General features: G+C 45.3%; 1 protein-coding gene across 2 annotated transcripts in view; it reads right to left on the bottom strand.

Annotated features, from left to right (window-relative positions):
* Nucleotides 1-22,232, bottom strand: part of Syn3 (synapsin III) — a 376,504-nt gene that overhangs the window by 333,303 nt on the left and 20,969 nt on the right. For both annotated transcript variants that reach the window (XM_057757481.1, XM_057757482.1), the window contains exon 2: nt 9,333-9,793. In XM_057757481.1, coding sequence (XP_057613464.1) covers nt 9,333-9,643 — 311 coding nt within the window. In that variant the 5' untranslated portion in view covers nt 9,644-9,793. The remainder of the gene's footprint in view (nt 1-9,332; nt 9,794-22,232) is intronic.

Below are 22,232 nucleotides of genomic sequence, written 5' to 3'. Positions count from 1 at the left end.
TCATTGGTAAAAACAATTAGGACAAATCATACTACATCCGCCACCTGAGCAAGAATGCCTAAAGAATGCTCTTGGTATACAGCAGGTGTTGCTAATGTTCAGCTCCTCCCTTCTGTTTTTCTTTTTGCATGAAGAAGGCCAAAAGATTTATTATCTATCTATTCACCCATACATAGATTAACTATCCATCTGACTTACTCATCTAACTCATTCACCCATCTATCCACTCAACTGACTACTACGTACCCACCCAGCCACCCACCCACCCATCCACCCACCCACCCACCTATCCACCCATCCATCCACCCACCCACCCACCCACCCATCCATCCATCCATCCATCCATCCATCCATCCATCCATCCATCCATCCATCTCCTCTCTACTTTGTGTTAAGCATCATGTTGGTCTTTGCAATTGCACCGAATGAAACATCCTGTCCAAGCAGAAAGGCCTTTATATTGTGCTGGAAGACAGTCCCTGAGGAGGACATAGATCTCATAGTAACCATAACACCTCTATCCTTTATCATAAGTCCCTACTGGCAGATCTCATGGAATCCTTAGCCTAATTTTGACTGGATGAACTATAATCTTTTACTTCGGTGTATCAGGGTTGTAGTGTATGTAAACATGAGTATGAATACGTGCAGATGTATGCACACACGTGGAAGCCAGAGGACGACATCGGGCATCCTGCTTTATCACTCTATATCTGCCTAAGACAGAATCTCCCTCTGAGCCTAGAGCTAGGCTGGCAGCCAGGAAACCCAAGTAGGCCTCCTTTCTGTGTTCCCCAAGCTCTGGGGTCACAGGTGTGAAGGGGACCATGCTGAGCTTTTTCTGTGGGTGCTCAAACCAAGTGGCCAATGCCATTTGCCATGGAGTCTAAGCTGTTTTTTTTTTTTCTGGCCAGAGGGAAGTATTTTTTTCTACCCATGCTGTTCCCATCCACGTGCCCCTGAACTCACAGACTGGTTTGTCTTCCACGGGCAATCTCTGACCGAACCAGTTCTGTACGTGCTAATTGACTCATCGAAGATCTCTAGGAAGCCCAGACCAGGAGGCCAGGAGAGTGGACAGGAAACCTTATCCCTTTTCCTGCCATGGCAAATTATTCCCTTCTGCCAGGGAACACACTAGAGGCGGCCTTCCACAGAACCTGGAGGAGAGATGTTCTGTCATGAGGTTGGCATCTACCCAGAGATTTGCCTCTCTAGGGGCAGGGCTGCAACCAGTGGGGTAAAGTCCAGAGGCGCCAGCTCTGAGCGACTACTGCCCAAGTAGACCCAGGTCTCTGAGGGACTCTATAAAAAGAAGGTCACTGAGAAGGCCTGGCCTAGAAAGTCATACTGTGGAGGGTGAGGCAAGACTTGCAATGAAGCAGTGGAATTCCTCAGAGCAGAATAAGGCAAGGGCATGAGATGGGGGTAAAACAAAGGTCAGAGGAGAACAGTAAAAGCTTCAGTTTAGAGCCTCCTGTAAGAGCTTCTAGAGTAAGCTCTTTGGGGTCTGAGCCCTTGAATATTTTTACAGATGTGTACACAAACCAAGCTTGGACCCTTCTGCACAATGGGGTATTCACCCCCTTCCCACCACCCACTTGACCTCTGCCAGTTAATTCTACTTATACTGAGCTGTACTGGCATCCTCCATGTATCAAGTTGAATTTCATCTCCAGCCTTCACTGCACCAGAGGTCTTGGCTCTATTCATTTAAGCCATGTGGGAGAAGTCCTCTATTTTGGTAATTCCTAAAGTTGACTTTTTCATCATTGTCAAAAAGCAGGTTCCTGGCTCCATTCTGGACATCTGGAATCCACTGTGGTGTGTGACAGTTTCTCTTGGCCCGATCTGTATCCACCAAGTCCTTGTTTAGTAGTGGCTCCTCTGTTTGTGCTGGCCCGTGTCTTGACAGAACCAAGTATCCTATACAGAAGTCTTTGTGGCTTTGCCCCAAAGTGTCCCCCAAGAAATAAGGAGTGGACTAAGCGGGGTTTAATTTCTCCCAAGAATTTGTCTTCAAGGACCAGGACAAACAAGAGTTCATGTATGCACATCTCTGGAGGGGCTTCACAGGCTGACTGCCTAGAACTCCAATCATTGTACATACTTTTCCTTCTAAGAACTTCTCCACGTACGTCCAATAAAGCCTTGTTTTGCTTATGTGGAACCTGACCTGACACAGCAGGTTAGGGTGGTAGCTGGAAACGATCATTCTAATGGGAACACTCATCTGGAGACATAATCTTCACCATCCATGTGGCTGCATATCTAAGGAAACGGGCTCAGAGAGGGACATGTCCTTTACCTGTGAGATCTCACAGCTTAGCCAAGCTCTTTAGAGAGACAGCAAAAGGAAAGAGATTTGAGAAGAAAAATTCTCCGTATTCCCTTCTGATCACAGAGATTTTCCTAGCAGGGTTCCAAGGGTGAAGCTCTCCAGAGCAGGGTATGGGTAACACTCTTTCTGTTTCCCCTTCCTCTCTCTCTACTTGCAGGAGCAGGCTAAGAAGCTGCAGAGACATCAGCCCTTGGATTGGACAGCATGAAGACCTCACGGAGAAGGGTCAGCACTTGAAAAATTCCTCAAGTCAAAGGGCTAGGGGCTTGGGTGCCACACAAGGCCCTCACTGTGTGCGCACATTGTTTCCCTGATAAAAGGGGCCGGGCCTGGGAAAACTGAGCAGTCTCTAGGCAACAGAGCTGGTGGATGGGGAATGTCCAGGCCCCTCCCCTCCCCCTGGACACTAGGGCAGGGAGAAAGGCAGGGAGGGAGGGGCAGAGGTGCAGGGCCAATGTCCAGCACAGAAGCCTACCAGGTGGGGTCAGGTGGAATACTGGAGTTAGTAGGTAAAGCAAGTAGCGGGTGACACCCCTTTTATAAGGCTCCCTCTTCCCATCTCACCGCAAGTCCCTCACAGTTCTCCACATCAAGCAGTTGCCTTGTGGAATGAGGAGCCTTCTTCCTTCAATAGGCATGAGATGTTCCCACAGATAGAGGGTCTCCGCAGGGAATTGTGCATCTCTCCTTTAAGCCTCTTCCCTTACTTCAGGGCTGGCCCGATTGGCTCTCGCTGCATCTTAGAGAGTGACTGCTGGTTTGCCAGGGCCTAGACACCCCTCCTCCAGGGCTTCTGGATGCTGGCCCTCCAGCACAGCCAGCTGAACTGAAAAGCATGCCAAGCGGCTTCCTTCCCTCTGGCTCCCAGGGCTATTATATTCACAAGCAATTAGTAACTGCAATTAATTGTTAATAACAGTTACCATCCCGGGCCTATTATATCAGGCTGAGCCGTGTACCAACCCCACCCATGCCATTATCTTTAACCTTCATAATTAACCTTCCTGAAAGTTAGCCCAAAATTCTGCCTTATAGGGGAGGGGTGTGAGGTTGGGAGGTTGAACTTGATTAAGATCTCATATGGGAGAGGGAAAGTAGGGGCCAGATCCCAAGTATCTAGGAATTTGGCTGGATTCTGTCCTCTGCGCTTATCTCCCTTCCTGATGCCAATGGCAGAGATAGCTGTGCTCCAAGAATGGGGCCAGTCAGGAGACCTGGTTTAGCTCCTCAACCAGAAATCAAGGCACCTCAGAGGACAGTCTCTTGCTCATCACACATCTGTATCACTTGTTTTCTTCTTTCCCGAGAGAAACTGGATACTCAATGAAATCTGAATTTCAAATGGACAGCAAATACATTTTTAATGATTCACAGTATATACTTAGGCTCGGTCATTAAGTGTTAACTTGACAACCTGTGTTTTTATTTACTCAATCTGACAAACCCTACTTAAGTGGTAATCTTGATTGCCAATTTGACAGGCTTTAGAATCACCATGGAAACACAGCTCTGAATGGTACCATCCTGTGAGCTGGATTCTCAACTGGACTAACAAGGAGAAAGCCGGCTGAACACCATCATTCATCTCTTCCTGCTTCCTGACACCTGACACAATGTGACTATCTGCCTTACACACCTGCGGTCGTATTTTCCCACTGTATGAACCGTCACCCTTAAAGTCTCAACCCACAAAATCACCTCCTCCCTCAAGTTGCTTCTAACACACCTTCCCACAGCTCTGAGATCACACCCTTCCTCGACGCCTGCCCACAGGTGGCAAAGATAGAAGCAGAAGATCCTGACTACCATGGCACCAATTAGGCTGACTGCCAGTCCTCGGAGAGACAGTCCAAGGTGTCTGGCTGTCCTTATTCCTCTGGCCAAGCAGCCAGGAGCAGTCTGACATCTCAATAGAATGCTGGAGCCTTTCTTTTTACCACCCAGGGATGGCAGCAGGAACCTTGGGAGTAGCAAGAAAGTGTCGGGAGCCTTCCCGAATTCCACAGCACCAACAGTCTTCCGAGAGAACCTTCCCAAGGCACCCACAAGCTCGAATCGTCCTATGGCAGAAACAGAAGCTATTTGGTGCCTTTCTTCACCCATGAAACACCCAGCTCACTGATCTCACCACGGGCTGGGAACTGTGCTCAAAATCCCAGTTGTAGTTAAACAGGGAAGAGAGAAACAGCACAATACTGAGACTCAGCTGAAGAAATAGCACGTGCTGCAAAATTCACGTGAAAGAGACGAGAAGGGGCTTCTTCACCATGTCCCCTCGAGGTCAGTGAGGTAGGGAAAGGGATGGTGTTACCACCCACTTTACACAAAAAAAAAACTGAGGCTCACAAGCAAGCTGGCAGAGACACAGAGAGGATGACGGTCAAGTGTGGGTCTTAATTCTCAGCTGCCACCTATCAGGCCCAAATTCTCTAGAATTTATTCAGTTTTCCATTTAATTCCCATTGAAAATAATGTCTGGCATGTGTTCCTGGAGGTGACAACCTTAATATCAAAAAAGGGAAAAGAATGGCAGAGCCCCTGACTGAGCTCCCTCGGTACTTTAAAGGGAGGAAAAATTATTCTGTGTGTCCAAGTGCAATTTCTCCACAAGGTTCACTTTGCCAGTCTGCGACCATGAGTGTCTGGATGTCTGCAAGGACTCCCGTTCCTCCTAGCACCTTGACACTCAGCTACTCAAAGGGCTCTGTCTGTCAGGGTGAGGCCGCCCGACTGGGGCAGAGCACTTCCCTCCAGGGTGAGGCCAGTAGGCTTCTGTGCTTGGCCAATGAGGTGTGAATGGGGTTCTGCCACCATTCTGTCAGCTGGGCTGTCTGAGGCTGGATATGTGCGTGCAGAGGAGGAGGAGGCAGGGTCAGAGCCTGCGCACATGCGGCACAGGAGGTCCTGGGCTTCAGGTGCATCTGGGAGAACAGCAAGAATATAGTGACACCCAGGCTTGTCCTCAAATGCCCTAGCGGGATCCCAAGATGCCAAGAACACCTTTTTGGTTTAGGGCACTGAGCCTCAAGCTTTCTTACTTATAAAACAAGAATAGTATTAGTACCCACACAGCAATTAGAAAGACTAAATTAGAGAATGGGTAAAAACCACCTAGCACAATGCCTAGTGATGGGGAGTGCATGAGATTGTCAGTGTTCGTCTGAATTGACAGAATTGACTCATCTAGAGTCACCCGAGAGATGAGCGTCAGTAGGGAGTATCAAAATTATGTTAATTGATGTGAGAAGACCCATCTTAATTGTGGGAGGGACCATTCCCCGGGCAGAGGACCCCTAGACTGTTTAATATGGAGAGAACAATCTGGGTAGTAAAATGCTCTCTCTCTAACTATGGGTTCTATATAACCATGTACCTCAAGTTCCTGCCTCTGAGATTCCCCTTGGTGAGGGACTCAGCCTGGAACTCTGAGCCGTAACAAACCAGTTCTTTCTTAAGTTGCTTTTGTTAGGGATATTAGTCCATCTATAAATGTTGTTCATGTAACAATGGGGACACAGTCTGGTCCTCAGAGTCCCCAGTACATCCTTGCACATCTTTGATCTTCTGTTTTATCCACACTGCCCGGCATCTCCATCATGCCGAACATAGAAGGCTTGGGTAGGAAGGCAGCTCCTGTTCCCCTCCCAGCCCAGCCTCTTGTTTGGATTCCTCAAGCAGGTGTGTAGATCTTCTGCAGCTTCCTCACCTGGAAAACAGCCCCTGGTAGGTTTACTGGGAAGTGCCGGTGAGCAATGTTATGTACTGATAGTGCCTATAACTTCTTCGGTGTAACCACTACTGCCTGGTTTCTATGGCAAACTAGTGTGGCTATTGGGATTAAAGGTGTGAGTCACCATTGCCTGGTCTGTAAGGCTGGCCAGTGGGCTGTTTTATCCTCTGATCTTCAGGCAAGTTTTATTTATTAAAATATAAATGAAATATCATGACACCTGTCACTAAACCATGCCTCCAGTAGTGTTGCCAGAGGTTCTCCAGTGACCCTTGCCCTGGCTAGATTCACCTCTACAAGATGCACCTCAAAGTGTTCAGCCATGAATCCTTGCAGCAAAGGTGGCTTTGCGATCTGAATTTCTTTTCAGAAAATACAAAACACCGTAAACCCAAGCAAAAGCCTGTGGTGGAGGAGGGCATGGTCTCAAAGGGAGAACATCCCCCTACTGGTTCTCTCCAAGGACAGGCTGCCAAACTGCCTTCTAAATATTTATGTCTACACCTGTTCTCAGCCCTGGGCAGAAAAGCTCCATTTTTGCAGAGGACACCACTTAATGCAAAGATTAATATCTGGTCTAAGTGATTGATGAGCATTCATCCCTAATTGGGACGTCTCTATCATTCCCCACATCATCAAGGCCTGGGAGTGTCACAGAGGGAAGGGCAGATAGAACTGAAGACTAGGAGGGTGGGGGGCGTGTCACGAAACATTGCCATCCAGACATGACATTACTGTAACCATGAACGCACAGCAGCTATGGAGACTTGGGTAATATTGGACCCTGCCACATTCCATCTTAAAGAGGTGCCCATAAGACCCTGCTCTTTCCTGAGGGGCTGATGATTGCTAATGGTTACCATAAGGGGCGCAAGGGTATTGTCACTGAGGGACTAGGTGGGAAGAAAATTAAGAAAAAATACAATAAAATAAATGCAAGGTCCCTTCCGCATTGTTCTAGGCCGTTCGCAGGTGGAACTGAGGGAGCCCGCGGGTTGAAAATAACCTGCCAGCTGAGCTCCCAGAAAAGGCATGGGTTCCCGCAACACCCTCTGCTTGCAAGGAAATCTCATGAGATAGATTGGCCCTGGCCCAGAAAAGGGAAGACAGCTTACAGGGCTCAGCCTGAGAAGGGTCAGGAAGGGGACAGCAGTGTGTCTGTGGGGATGGGGGTGGGGTCACTCTCGGCCCAGACAGTAAGTGCCCACCTCATTATCATGTCAAAAGGGAAGGAAGGAGCTGTGGGAGCTAGCTTCTTCTCTTTTCACAACCTCCTCCCCGCTAGAGATCTTCACACAAAGGAGGAGGAGCTGGGAAGAAGCTGGACCTGGAGGCAGCCGGCCAGGATACACGAAACCATGGGACTAGCCCGCCACCTGGTGGCCACTTTTGGTAGTTGTGGCCAGGCATTTTTGGAGAACTCTGTATGCAGGATTGAGAATCTTCTGGTGGGTGGAAACAGTTTCCCTACATAGCCAGGGCTGGCCTTGAACTCACAATCCTCCTAACCTCAGCGTCCTGAGTGCACGGATTTCAGGAGTGCACCACCACAACCAGCAAGACCCATTTTAGGCACCCAGTGAACATCAGTTTGGAGATGACTGGGTAATGCTGGGTGGTTATAAAGACTTAAGAAAGGAGTTCAAAGGAGAAGCTGATAAGTCTGTGCTGGGAAGTTTCTCAGTCACAAATATTCAATGACCGTGGAGCCAACTCCCAGGCGAGCCCACGAACATCAGTTTCTTTTCCCCACCAAAGGGCAAGAAGGACACCAGAAACCAAACACTGTTGTTCCAATTAAAGGGTGAGCAAGTGATAGATGTTTCCACACACCGAGAGACTACTTAGGCCAAAAGTGTATCTCCAGCTCGCAGCCACAAGGGGGCAGCACCTAAGATTTATACACTCCTCATTCCTGTAGATTAAGGAGACGGATGACCAAAGACGAAATGTAAATGCTGCTTGGATGGGTCCCAGCCTTGTTCACTGTGCCTTGCCACAGTACCACATGTTCTATGGGTAGACACAGGGCAGTAAATCTGAGGCAATCAGCCATAGGCTAATCAAGAAGGCATGACCAACAGGAAGCGGGCACACGGGGATAAACCCTGCCCTTTCTGCACAATGCTGGGGATAAAGACACAAACCAAGAATGCCTGGAAGGTACTGCTGTCATGATCGGTGTCATGCAGAGAGGGCCGCAGTCCTCTATAATAGCAAGCATATATATTTAAATGGCATTGCCGGGTACTTTTATATTAACTTAGGTATTACCGACTTCCATAAAGCCCCTTTATGAGGTAGGTACTGCATTTAGGCACAGCAAGTTACAAGAGCCACACAGCTGCAAGAGGGCTTGGAGGACAGGACAGGAACTCTGCCGAGCTGTTACCACACCATGGTACAGGATCTCCATTATTAAACTCCATTTCCAGACGGGAAGCAACTTTCTTAGGTAAGACAGTCAGTGTAGAATAAGGCCAAATGTCTGGTTAGGGGTCGTGGAGTTGGCTCAGTGGATATACTGTTTGACTTGCAAGCAGGGGAACTGGAGTTCAGGTCCCTGAATCCATGTTTAAGCCTGGAAGGATGGTGTGAACCTGTAATCCCAGCCCTTGGAAGGCAGAGCCAGGGAATCCTGGGGTGGCAGGGGCGGGCGATGGACAGGGTAGGGAGGTAAGCTGGTTAGCTCATTCAGCAAGGGTCAGTAAGCTCCTGGTTGATTGAGAGATCCTGCCTCTAAACAAAGTGGAGACCGGTCCAGGAAGACACATGATGTCAACTTCAGGCCTCTACACAGAGTGTATTCGTTAATACATGAACATGTACCCACACACACGAAGACACACATACACACAAGCACACACACAACACAGATAGACTTATATTTAAAAAGTTGAATTAAATAGCAACTTGAGAACTTTGCTTGTTCAGAAAGGTCATATGGTTCCCGTGCTGTGTTTCTAGAACACTTGCAGCACCCATATCAACCACTTTAAGATGTTTAAAGCATATACATAGAACTTCCCAGACCTGGGGGTCTCTGTTTATTTCAGAGCTGTTAGGTGTTGGGTTTGCAGATGGGGCTCTGTTCATATACATTCCCTAGGGAAAAAGGCACACAGCTTCTCTTTGGTGAACCCCTCCTTCTCCCAGCTAGCCTCAGAAACCATATAAGCCTTTTATAGCACTTGATTTTCTATTCTGACCTCCTGAGAGGTGAGACAGTCCCATGCAGGCTCCATCCCTGAAGCTACTTACCAATCTGTGTGGGCATCATCAATCACCAACAAGATCCTGGGTCTCTGAACCACGGGTGTGACAGGAGTTGGTGTTTCCATTAACCCCGAGGGGGTCTGTGGGGTCTGTTTCATGGCACTGGAGAAGGAGCTGAACAGGCTGGATCCTGGAGAAGAGAAGGAGGCAGCCAAGGGCTGAGGGTGCCTCCTCTCGGTGGCCGGGGATGCTGGGGAGCTACTGGAGCTTTCTGGGCGCTGCAGGTCCGGCATGTAGCCATTGGGCAGGTTGGCCACAAAGCTGCTGTCGGATAGACGCCTCCGGAGGAAGTTCATGGCTGCGATAGATGGGAAGCCTCCGTCCACACAGAGGAACTAGGTGAGGCTCAAAGTTCAAGGAGCCAGCAACAGGGAGCAGGAGGTGTGGGGTCAGAGGAGGCCAGAGCTTCTACACACCAGAAGTGGGCTTCCCAGAATTCTGTTTACCTGTTGGAAACAATCCAGCAAGAACATTAGTGGAACCAACTGCCTCCCCTTTAAAAGCAAACAGATAAAGAACATTTCCATGTTTCCAGCCCACTGCTGGTGGCTTTGCAAACTGGGACACACTTTTAGAGACTATTTGGCAATATTAAAAGCATACAACTTCCAATTTCAGGAATTCTACACTAAGAAAAATAATCTCAGTAACAGGTAAAACCCTCATGCATAAATAGACACATCACAGCCTTACCAACACTGTTAAAATACTGAGAAGCCACTCAGCATTCAGTCACAGGATGACACAGCCACTCAGTGGATTGTTTCTGTCCATTCAAAGAGGGTTCAGATGAAGCATCTTTGGTAACAATATTAAGTTTCGTATTGTAAACTTAAACACATCAAGCCTGAGCTTGCTGGCCCATGCCAGCGGCATTCACAGCTACACTGGAGGCAGAGACAGGTAGATCAATAGTTCAAGGCCTGCCTGGGCTATAGTGAGTCCAAGGCCAGCTTGAATAACTTAGTAAAAAGCCTCTCTCAGAATTAAATGACAAATAAATTTATAAAAATGTTTAAATGGCTGGGGCTATAGTTCAGTGGAGAGGGGCCTAGCATGCAGGAGACTCTGAGTTGCATCCCCAGCAACTGAAAAAAATCATAATACAAAATTACATGTATAGAATAACTACAGCCATATAAAAGTATCACAACTTGGAAATTATAAATAAATCACAGCAGTGAATATATTTTGGTAACATATGTTATTTGACCTTTTTCTATTTATATCTTCCAAATGTTCTTGAATGTATAATGTTGAAGATTGAGATGGGCCCCCATTAAGTTCATGTATTGAAGATATGAGCTCCAGTGAGAAGAAATTTGGAGATGAGGCCTTTGGGAGGTGACTGGAATTGGGTAAGTGTTGATGATGGAGCCACAGAATGGGAGAAAATCTCTTTTTATGCGGGACACCCTCTACGCCTAGTAAGAACACAAAGAAAGGCGGTCATCTGCAAGCTGGGAGGTGGCCCTCACCAGACCCCATGGTGCTACATCCTGCTGTCAGACGTCCGGATTGTGAGAAAATAAATTCCTGCTGTTTAAGCCATATGGTCTGTGGCGTTTTGTTATGGTAACTGAAACAGACTACACACACACACATGAGTTTCTGTAAATCATTTATTCCACTTGCTTACTGTTGGATTTGGTGTGCAAGTGTGTTTATTTGTGTGTGTGTGTGTGTGTATGTGTGTGTGTGTGTGTACATGCACTCCGTGGGAGCCAGAGAACAATGTGCAGGCCGGTATGCGTTCTCTCCTTCCATTCTGTGGGACTGGAGACTGAACTCACGTGCCTTTAATCTCTGAGCCTGAGCCATTTCACCAACCCAAGAATAATTTTTAAAACTTCAATGTTTAGGGCTGGAGAGATGGCTCAGAGGTTAAGAGCATTGCCTGCTCTTCCAAAGGTCCTGAGTTCAATTCCCAGCAACCACATGGTGGCTCACAACCATCTGTAATAAGGTCTGGTGCCCTCTTCTGGCCAGCAGGCATACACACAGACAGAATATTGTACACATAATAAAAATAATAAATAAATATAAAAAAATCTTCAATGTTTATTTGAGATTGAGAATAAGGACTACTTAAGCCATGGAACTGAACTATATGTTTTTGTCATATTTGTACATTTTATTATTTTAGATTTTACTTTAAGAAAAATTTGAAGTCTTCACAGTCCAATTCTTTGTTAAATGATAAGGTGGGGGTGGTATTGACTTGCTTCTGACACCTCAGAAAGTTCCCTGTGCCCCTTTCTGGTCAAGCCACAGCTCTCCAACGAACTAATGTACACTTCTGTGCCTGGATTTTTACCTGGGAGTTAGAGACCCCAATTCTAGTCCTCAGATTTTCATGGGAAGAACCTTACTGATGACGCCACCTCTGTAGCCCTGAGACTAACTTTATGGTTCAGACCCATCTCAAGGATGTTCTATTGCACTTGACAGAAACATATATTTAAAAATACTTCCCATTGTTTTGTGTCAGGTTCCTCAGAGAGGCCTCTCTCCCCAAAGTGTCTTAAGTCGGGTCTATTGAAGAGTGCCACCCCAATCGACAACTGTCAGCAAGAATGAGAAACAGAATTGGTTTGAGGGAGGGTGGGTATGTGGTGCAGTTTCAGCAAAGCCTTGGCTGATCCCCTTGAGAGAAACTGAAACATCTCCTGACTCCACACACTCTTCCCTCTGTTTGTACTCTGCCCATTAAACCATTACACCCACAGCTCTCTGTCTTAGCTGGAGCTGCTCTGGGCAAGCTTTTTGTTTTACCTGGGCAGATGTAGGTGGCTAGCTCCCCTTAAGGCAGGGACTCTCTTCTATAGTGTATCTACTTTTTGTTTCCTTCTAGCAACATCAAGCATTTTCTTTAAAACATTTGTGCAAAGTTCAATGTGAAGGAGCTAATCCTAACAAGCTACTGGTCACTCCTGAAATCCAGCTGCCTTCCTTTTTAAATTACCGGATGAAAAGTTTGTCAAATACTTCAGTTGAAGAGACCTGCAGTTTATTTAACAATCTCTTTTTGGAGGAACTCTGGTCTACCTTACACTGGTAGGAATTCAACCATTACCACCAATCTTGCCTCCTCTAAACTTTCTGTCTGCTGGAAAGCCCTCTTTTCTTTTTATTCTGAGTTAGGGCCTCACTATATAACCCAGCCTGAGCTTGAACTCTCAAACACCCACCCTCAGCTTCCCAAATAACCAAGTTTACACGAGTGTCCCTCCAGGCATGCCTCCTTATAAACTTCTGGTCAACCCCAACAACAGGGGTTCTCTTAACCCTTACTACTACAGCCCCAGGAAGATTTAGATCTGTCAAAGAAAAGCTGGTAAAAGATGAACCTATTATGATGAAACTATGGCCTGAAATCTGTGCTGATAAAGAACTTGGAGTGGCCTTGTGGAGAGTAAGGTGTCTTTAAATAGAATAGCTGGGAAGTCCTTTATAAGGAAGTGACCTTTTTCACAACAGTATTTTTCTGGCAGATGATGTTATTTTTTGATACATATTTTTACTATGGGATGATCAAATCACGTAAACAAACAAAACTATCTCGGGTACTTAGAATTTTGAGGTGGTGAAAGCATTTAAAACACCATTTGGCAATTTGAAAATATGAGATATGTTCTTTAATATTTAACATCTGTAGTCCTTACAACGGACAGTTGAAGCTCATTCTTCCTAGTTTCAACTCTGATCAACATCACCCAATTTCCATTCACATCTTTCCTCTACTTCTCAGAGCCATGGTTGGATGCTTTGAACTCTTAGATGCCCCACTTGAGGACATATAGTCTGTGTCCTTCTGCACCCTGCTTACTTGCCTTAGCATAGCATCCTCCAGGTTCATCCCTACTGAAAGAAACAGGAGTTCCCTCTTTTTAATGACCTAATAGTATTTCATTATCACCAACACCACACCCTCTGACAATGAAAGCAGGTTGATATCATACCTTGCTCATTGTTCATAATGCTGAAATGAACACAGGAGAGTCACTACGTCTAGCTCTTTGCCAAGGTGCTTTCAGTTTCTTTGGCTATGTACCCAGAAGTGAGACTGCTGAACCAAATGATAATTCTATTTCTTGTTTCCTGAGGAGCCCCAACACTGTTTTCCATTAGTGACTACATGAATTTACATTCTCATTCACAGTATACAAGTCTCCTTTTTCCATGCAGTTAATTTTTAAAATTATATTTATGCATGCACATGTCACAACGTATGTGTAGAGGTTAGAGGACAACTTGCAGAAGTCAGTTCTTGCCCTCTACCGTGTGGGTCCCAGGTATTTAACTCAAGCCATCAAACTTAGCACCTTTACCCACTGAGCAATGTTGCTGGCCTCAGCACTCTTTCATATTGCTTATAATAACCATTCTATCACATGTGAGGTGTCTTATTGTACCCATTTTCATACCCCAGATGATGATAATTGCCTTCATATATCTTTGGTCAGCTTTGAGTCTTCTTTTAAGAAATGTATATTTAGGTGCTTTATATATTTTTAGAATAGGTTATTTGTTTTTCTTGCTGTTAAATTGAGATCTTATACATTTTTGGATACTAGCCTCGTCATAGATAGATGTTTATAAATTATTCCTCCAATCCCTGGGATGTCTCTCACACTGTTAATTGCTTCATTCAATCTGATAAAACCCACTTGTTAATTCTGACTTATTTGTGGCCTGGATTTGGGTGACATATCCCAGATATCATCACTGAAGCAACATTGATTACTCTCTTTTTATGTTTTTCTAGTCTAATTGTTTATATTTTCAGTCTTACACTGACTCATCAATGTTGAGTTGGCTTTTCTGTGTGGTGTGAGACAAGGCTCCACTTTCATTTTTCTGTCTGTAGTTAGCCATTTCCACAGCTCCTTTTTCTGAAGAAACTATGTCTTCTCTCGTGTATGTTCTTAGAACCTTGACTGTAAATGCTCAGCTTTATTCCTGGGCTCTCTGCCCTATTCCAGATCAATCTCCATTGCTGCTACACTTTATAAACATTTACTTTTTCCATTTTATGCATATGAGTGTTTTACTTGCATATATGTAACACACGTGCCTGGTGCTCACAGAGGCCAGAAGAAGACATCAGATCCTAGTAACTGTAGCTACAGATGGTAGTGAGCCATCATGTGGATGCTAGGAATTGAATCCAGGTCCTCTGGAAGAGTAGCTATATTCTTGACCTCTGTGCCATCTGTTGGGAACTATGTCATACCCTTTTAATTACTTTTGCTTTGTAATAGATTTTGGAGTCAGGTTAAAAAAACAATGCCTTCTGTTTTCTTTTTGCTCAAGATTTCTCTGTGTATTTAAGATCTTTCGTGGCTGGATAACATTTCTATTTTGGTCAGAGGTGACATTGGAATTTTGATAGGGGTTGTATTGAATTTAGACTATTTTAGGTGGCATGGGCATTTGATCAATATTGACACTTCCAGTCCATGAACATAGGGGACCTTATCATCTATTTGTGTCATATTATTTCCATTAATATTTTCCTAGTTTTGTCACTCATATTTTTCACATTCCTGGTTAAATTTATTGTTAAATATTTTTGAAGCTATTGTCAAATAATTTTATTTTTATGTCATGAAGAAATTCTGCTAGTTCTGTGTGTTTTGCATCTTGTAGCTTCATTACATTTTAAAATCAGTTCCTTTGGTGTGTGTGAAATATTTAAAAGTTTTCTATAAAGGGGATTGTGTTACCATAAAAACAGAGGCAATTCCCTTGGTATGGTCATGAGTCTTTAAGATGAAGCACAAAGAATGGGGAGACATGTATGTGCAAACTCCCTATGGCAGGAAAGGCATTGGTACATCTGAAAAAGAGAAGGCCCACTCTGCTTGCGGAAAATACAAGTTCACAAGAAACTATTTTGAAGAATAGAGACAGATTAGATACCCGATCAAAAAAAGGCCATATTGAAAATAATTTTGGCTTTGGTACACCGATGACAGAACTCTATAGAAAGGTTACAGAGAGGCGGGTACAAGGGAGTCTTCTTGGCTGTGAGACACAGACTGTGGAGGATTTAAATGACTGCTCTTCCTTAATCAGGGTTTTAGTTTTCCGTGTTTCAAGCCACACAATGTTAGCCACGGTCCAAAGATTTTACATTTGAAAGTTCCAGAAACATACTATTCATGTGTTCTAAACTGCACATTGTTCAATGTGGTGTGGAAAAATCTCATGCTGCACTCTTCTACCCCACTGCCCAGTGTACGCACACTGTGTAATGCTACCTCCCATCATTCGCTCAGACCCCATCTTTGCCACCAGAATTCGATGATCACAGTATAGCAGCTCTTATGTTTAAATGACAGGTATTTTATTTTGTGGCTGCAATAGTGACATTGTCACATACTTGCCACTAGAGGGCGGGAGTGGCCACATCAGATTAGAAAAAAATCTTCAAACCTTTTCTCTGACAGCCTTGCAAGCTTACTTCTCTGAGGTGGGAAAGGGGAGTAGTAAGAAGGATGAAAACAGGTTGTCTCGGCTGTAGAGCCTGAAGAGGAACACTGCAGGGTCAGAAGCTTTGCTTCAAAGTGGCAGGAGCTTTGCGGAATAAGGAGTCATCCCACAATTCAGGGAAGAGAGCAGGTATCTCTGCGCAGATGTGTCAGAGAAACTTGGGTTCATTCCCTTGCTCACCCTCAGGTGGGTTTATGCTCCTGGGTTCCCACCAAGAATCCATCCACTCTTAGGCCAGAAACCTCACATTTTGGCTTCTCGTTTTCCAGTATAGGTTTCAAATGCTCATTCCCTTTCTTTGTCCGGTCAATCCTCCTATTTGGTCTGCAAGATCCAACAAACTGACTCCAATGGTGGTTCTTACCCAGAACACATTAGTTAAAGAAAACACAGTCCCAACACTCTGGTGTTAGACACAGGCAGACAGAATCAGTCAGCCTGAAGGTTGAGCTTGCTGGGTGCTGCTACTCCCTGCCCACAGTGTCTCAGAAAAATTAACTCATCTCCCCGTGCTTCAGTTTCTTTTTAGAATTCGGATGTTAGTGCCTACTTCATAGGGTTCTTATGAGAACTAAGTGACTAATTAAGGTGTCTGAAACAGTGCCTGGCATGAGTGAGCAACCCGAGTCCCCAGTGCACTTATTGGGCTTGAGATCCTGGTTCTGTGGAAATGATCCAAGAGATGGGACTCTCCTTCCCAACAACCCAGGCCAGAAGATGCTATCACCTTCATTTTTACTAATGTACAAATCAAGGACCAGAGATATTTTGGTCACTCAGCTTGCCAGACACTGACCCATTAGCTCAAGTCAACCATCCTCCAGCCTATGAGTCAGGTGAGATATCTACTCAGTGTTGGTCACTATTGGCAGAGCAATTCAACCCCACCTCTTCCAGTTCTGGTGGCCACAGTCTTGAACATCTAGCAGCCTTCCTAATTATCGCATGAGGATTTAAGCCCTAGCAGGCTTGAAGCCATGGTCTATGGGCATTCCACTATACCATGGTACCCTAGTCCCCTTGGAATCTGGCTTCTCAGGTGCTCAAGTTGGACTTGACCATTTACACAGAGGTGCTCCGAGACCCTGTCCTTGTACTCCATTGCTCACACAGTAGTTTCACAACTGTTTCCCCTTCTCTAGCAAGTCCTTCCCTATGCCCCTTGTACTGTCTTCAGAAAGTTAATCTGTTTATGCTCTCTGGGCTCATTGCCTCCTCTGGGAAGATTCTGGTGCTACTCACCAGTTACCAATTAGGTCTAAAGCTGCTTGCAATGATGTCTTCTGCATACACTCATCATTGTGCGTTTGAAGGAGAGGTCCTGAGCTTGGCTCTGAGCACTAAGGTACCAAGGCTGGTAGCACATGCGGCCTTGGTCTTGTTGAACTGGAAACAGCAGCAAGTAGAGAGGAGCCAATGAGGTGCCTGTACTGCCACAATTTGGAAATAAGTAAATAAGTAAACAAGTCAGCCTTCTTCTTAGAGACAAAGGGACCTTATGGCTTACAGTGTTCCTGAGAATACAAAAAATTATGATGAGAAAATACCAGTTGCCTTGGAAATTTGCATGATGCTTCTGCCAGAGGAAGCAACATACACACATATAATGTGTTATCTGTCGTCTGTCTCAACATCCACAGAGAAGATATATCTATATATTTATATCTGTATCTATCTATCTATCTATCATCGAGAGAGAGAGAGAGAGAGAGAGAGAGAGAGAGAGAGAGAGAGAGAGAGAGAGAACACAGACACAGAAAAATAGACATGGGCAGGAAGAGACACATGGAAAGACAAAGACAGACAGGGAAGTAGACAGATGGAGGCACACTCACCGAGAACACTCCTGATGAGCCAGACTGAGCCTACTCGGCCTTCAATCCTACACCTTCAGTTGCTGGCCAGGAGCCCCCTACCTAGGGCAGGGCAAATGACCAATTGGCAATGCTCCTAAAGGCCAGGTGCCGGCCTAATGAAGAAGTTAGAAAATGCACTTGGGAAAGCAGACAAGGCATGGCTAAAAGTCATCCCAGTGAATGGGTCCAAACGGAGCTCCTGGTGTCCTGCTTCACCCCTTCTTGTCCACTTCCACTTCAGTAATGACCCGACTCAGACACACAGGCTGGCAATTCAAGGGTCTGCATGCTTCTCTCCTCCCCTCCCACACGCGGCCACCACCAACCCAAAACAATCTGATTTATTTGCTTCTGTAAACCCATAGGCACAGTCTCTAGATAGATACAATTCTTCATGGCTTCTGTCACTCACTACCGGACAGTCTGTTAAATCCTTTTGACCATTTTCATGCCCCGGCCCCTCTACCAAGTGCACTTTTGGAATTTGAGATCCTTTCACACCCCTAAGGAGCTAACACGATCGGGAACCTCTCCTCACTCATTTTCCACATCAAAAATAAATTTCCTTTATTTCCCTAATAAAGGAATTTCCTCATAGTTTGAAGTGAAATACCCTCCATAGGAACACCAATTGAATGTTTCTACTCAGCTGATGATTTTCTTTTGAGAGGTTTTGGAGGAGATGCCTAACTGGAGGGAACCCATCAAGAAGGGATATATTCCTGGGTACTGTATCTTGTCCTGGGCTTCTCTTTTTCTTGCTCTGCTTCCTGGCTGCAATGTTGTGAGCTACTGGGTTCCACCTTGCCTTTTCCACGGTGATGGAATGAGAGCTTTGAAACCATGGGTCAAACCTTCCTCTCACTGTTTCTGTTAGGCATTTGATCACAGTGACACAAATGCCCCAATGACCTAAACGTCCCTACTAGATTCCTGTTGCATGCCCTCAGGCCTCTGAACTAGCCATTTCTCCTAAGATTTCTTCTCCAGCTCCTCCTTGCCACACATATCTTACCTTTATTGTCATTTTCTCATTGTTCTCTAGTCAGTCTGATCATGTCCTGTACTGTTCCAGCACCCACTGCTGCCCACAATACAACTATGCAGTATTTCCCATCAGGCACTTCCAGAAAAAAGCTGAGATCTCTGTTCTCACTGCCTTGCCCAGGATCTGGCATACAGAGCCCACACATAGTGAACACGAAGTTGAAGTCTGTTGAGGATTTTAGGTCTGTGGGTGGTCGTCAGCGATCTGTGTCCGACTAGGGATGGGCATGGGAGGAAATGTCTGCACAGTACAGAACCCCCACACTGTGGCACTCCTACTTCATGGCTGTTTTCCTGATGGGGAGAGCTATGGCTTGAGCATGGTTAGTCTCCACCAAAACTTTCCTCCCTGGGTAGTATTGATAGGTAGAGCCTAATAGAAGGTGTTTGGGTCCTTGGGACAGAAGCTTTGTGAATGTATTAATACTATCCCCCCAAGAATGAGTGGGTCCTCACTCATGCAGGACTGAGTTAGCTGTTAAGGTCATCTTTGTGTCCTTCTTGCCTGCAGGAACTTGCACCCCACTCTCCTGATGTGTGATGGGATCCACCATGCATGGATGTACAGTGAGGTTCTCACCAGGCGTAGCAATCTCATCTTGAACTTTTCTGTCCATTGTTGTGAGCTAAATACATCTCTTTCCTTTGCAAATGATCTGCTACACCAGCAGAAATCTGACTAAAGCAAGAAAACTTGTCAGACTGGTTTGTCCAGGAGAAGCTCAGGAGAAGGACAGGTTAGACCACAGCACAGGTCTCTTGACTCCTTGACAAATTATTTATATGCCTCCCAAATCACCTCAGCTAACACACAAGGGTATCATGAATACTTGCTAGTCATTGTACCGTCTCCCAACAAGGAGAATTATCTCTGAATCAGCAACTAGCAACCACCATGTGGCTGGTTATGAACTCTGAGACTGAACTAAAGACAACCACTCTCTCACTAATAATCCTCACCCAATGCCGTGGAATAAATACTATCACTGACCTCATTTAAAGATGAAAAACTGAGGATCAGGGGACTTAGTAACTTGCAGAATGTCATTTCCCACTTCTCCTCTATCTCAGGATGTAGACTTTCAAGCACTGAGACACCCTGGTCATCTGCCCTGCCCTCCCATCTCCTCTTCTGGTGTCACATGCTAACAGGGTGCTCACTGGTAACTGCTGTCAATGCAGTACCTTCTCAGCCCTGCATTGCCCTTCACCTTGGAAAGCCAAAGTCTGGGAACTGGATCAAGAATAATAGTGTCAGATACAACTTCAAGGACACATTCCCATCTTGCAGGCTGGCAGCCTTTTTGCTGCTGAAAAAGAGACATGTGGGTAAGGCTCAAGTGTGTGTGTGAAGGAAAACTGGGTGACTACTATCACAGGCTCCTCATGATAAGGATGATCATGTTGACAAAAGCAAACAACAGCAGCCAATGGTTAGACACCGTTAGGTCTTGTTCAAGTCTCTCTTGTGTATCAAACCCATCAGTCCTAGCAGATACAGGGGAACAGAACATGCAACTTTGGCACAAAGACTATTTTGAGCTGAAGTTAACTAATAAAGATCAAAGAAAGACCTTCCCATTCTTACTCTGATTGCCTAAAACCAGGGCACCCATTTGCCCATGACTCTCTGTATACCAGGAGGTACATGAGTTAATTACTAGAGACAGCTTTGAACCTTTACCACCCACCATCCCACAGACACAACAGGAATTTACCTGATAAACTTTTCCTAATTAGCTTTGCTTTTTTCTATTAGTGTCCCGTGTATTTATGGCCTGATAAGCTCAGTTCTTTTCCTCTGTGTCATCAAATCTCTGAGCATTTCTGTTCTTTTGTTTAGATGTTCCAAGACTCAGGGTCCATTTACCTTCTCAGAGTTGCTGAAGTTCCCATTCAAGTGCAAGTGATTTACCACACAGTTGCCTCCCATCGCTCCACTGTGAGCTGGAAATGCAGAGAAGTCACGTGACCAGCTGCACACCATAGCTCAGCAGTGCTGAGCACACTGCAGGGTACTGGATGCTTCCTCCGTGGTCACATGACTACCTGGACCACTGGTTGCAGAAGTCCAGTATCATGAAAAAGGATCACAATACATACAGCTACCTTGGAAAGAAGGAACACATTCAAGAATTGAAGCACCCCACTGAACGAGTGTCACACTTGCCCCATAAAGAGAAACAGCCGCAAGCTGACTTTCTCAAGTTGACTGACAAGCAAGTGCCTGTGTCCACTGCATGCCTTAGAAACTGTTTTTCTTTTGACAGTCTGTCCTTTGCTATTATTCTAAATCACAGGGTCCCAGTCAATGACCCTAAGATGACTGGGGACAGCAGTTCTCAACCTTCCTAACACTAAGGTACTTTGACACAGTTCCTCATGTTGTGTGACCCCAACCATAAAGTTACCTCATTGCTACTTTATAACTGTAATTTCGCTACTGTTGTGAATCGTAATGTGAATATCTGATGTGCAGAATACTGCTATGCAATCCACAAAGGGGTCATAGGGAAACAGGTTTTCCTTTCTCTACAATAATTCATTATTATCTGTGTTTTACATGCGGAAAGAACTGAGGTCCAGAAAGGGAGAGCTCCTTGCCTGATGGCCACAGCCCTAGGGTTTGACCAAGGGAGATGGTTTGGCTCCTGGATACGAGTTGCTCCCCCTTCCGGCTCCACCCTCTGGGCAAAGCATCCTACAGCTTGGATTAGCTTCTTTTCTATTAGTAAATGAAGAGCTCTCTTGAAGAACACATGCAAATCTTTGTTTCTTAGTATTAACTGCCAGAGCCAAGCACAGCAAAAAGGTTAATTTTTCTGTCTTTGTTTATTTTGCTTTCTAACAAAACTAGTCATACCATATTAGTATACATTAGTAATAATGTTTACTGAAATTACTTTTAATTGTCTCACTATGCCAAAAAGTACTTAGTTAAGGACCTCTTGTGTATTCTCATATACTCCTAGCAATCGGACAGAGAATGTTCAGGCTTCCTGATTTTATCCTGAAAAAGCAAAGTCTCACCAGGACATGTAGTTTAACCAAAGAAACACAAGCCACCTCATAACTCAATGGCTGCTGGGATCCCAATGTCTAGTTTTGTCCATTTACCAGTTAATCTTTCTTCTTCCTTCCTCAGAAACAGCTCCCCATGGAGGTCCGGGGAGGAGTTTCCTGTACCTCTAAAGTTACCAGGGGACTGGAAAAACCACTATCATATGGATACCACAATAAAAGAATGTACAAATGAAAGGCAGGAAATGAGGGGAGACAGATTAAAATAACATGGGAGTTAAAAGCATGATCAAAATATACTGCATGAAAAGATTTCAATTAAAAAAAAATAATATGGGGGCAATTCTGTGCCCTGCTGACTCTCTTCTCATTGGGGCTCACTGCCTCCAGACACCTCCCTTTCCCCAGTGGTTTCCCTACCCCTGAATCGGCTAAGCCTCAGCTAAGCACAAACTGAGACACA

Source organism: Chionomys nivalis, chromosome 25 (assembly GCF_950005125.1).
Source record: "Chionomys nivalis chromosome 25, mChiNiv1.1, whole genome shotgun sequence".
NCBI lineage: Eukaryota > Metazoa > Chordata > Mammalia > Rodentia > Cricetidae > Chionomys > Chionomys nivalis.
The sequence above is the reverse complement of the archived record's forward strand: the minus strand, read 5'-3'. Positions and strand labels throughout refer to the sequence as shown.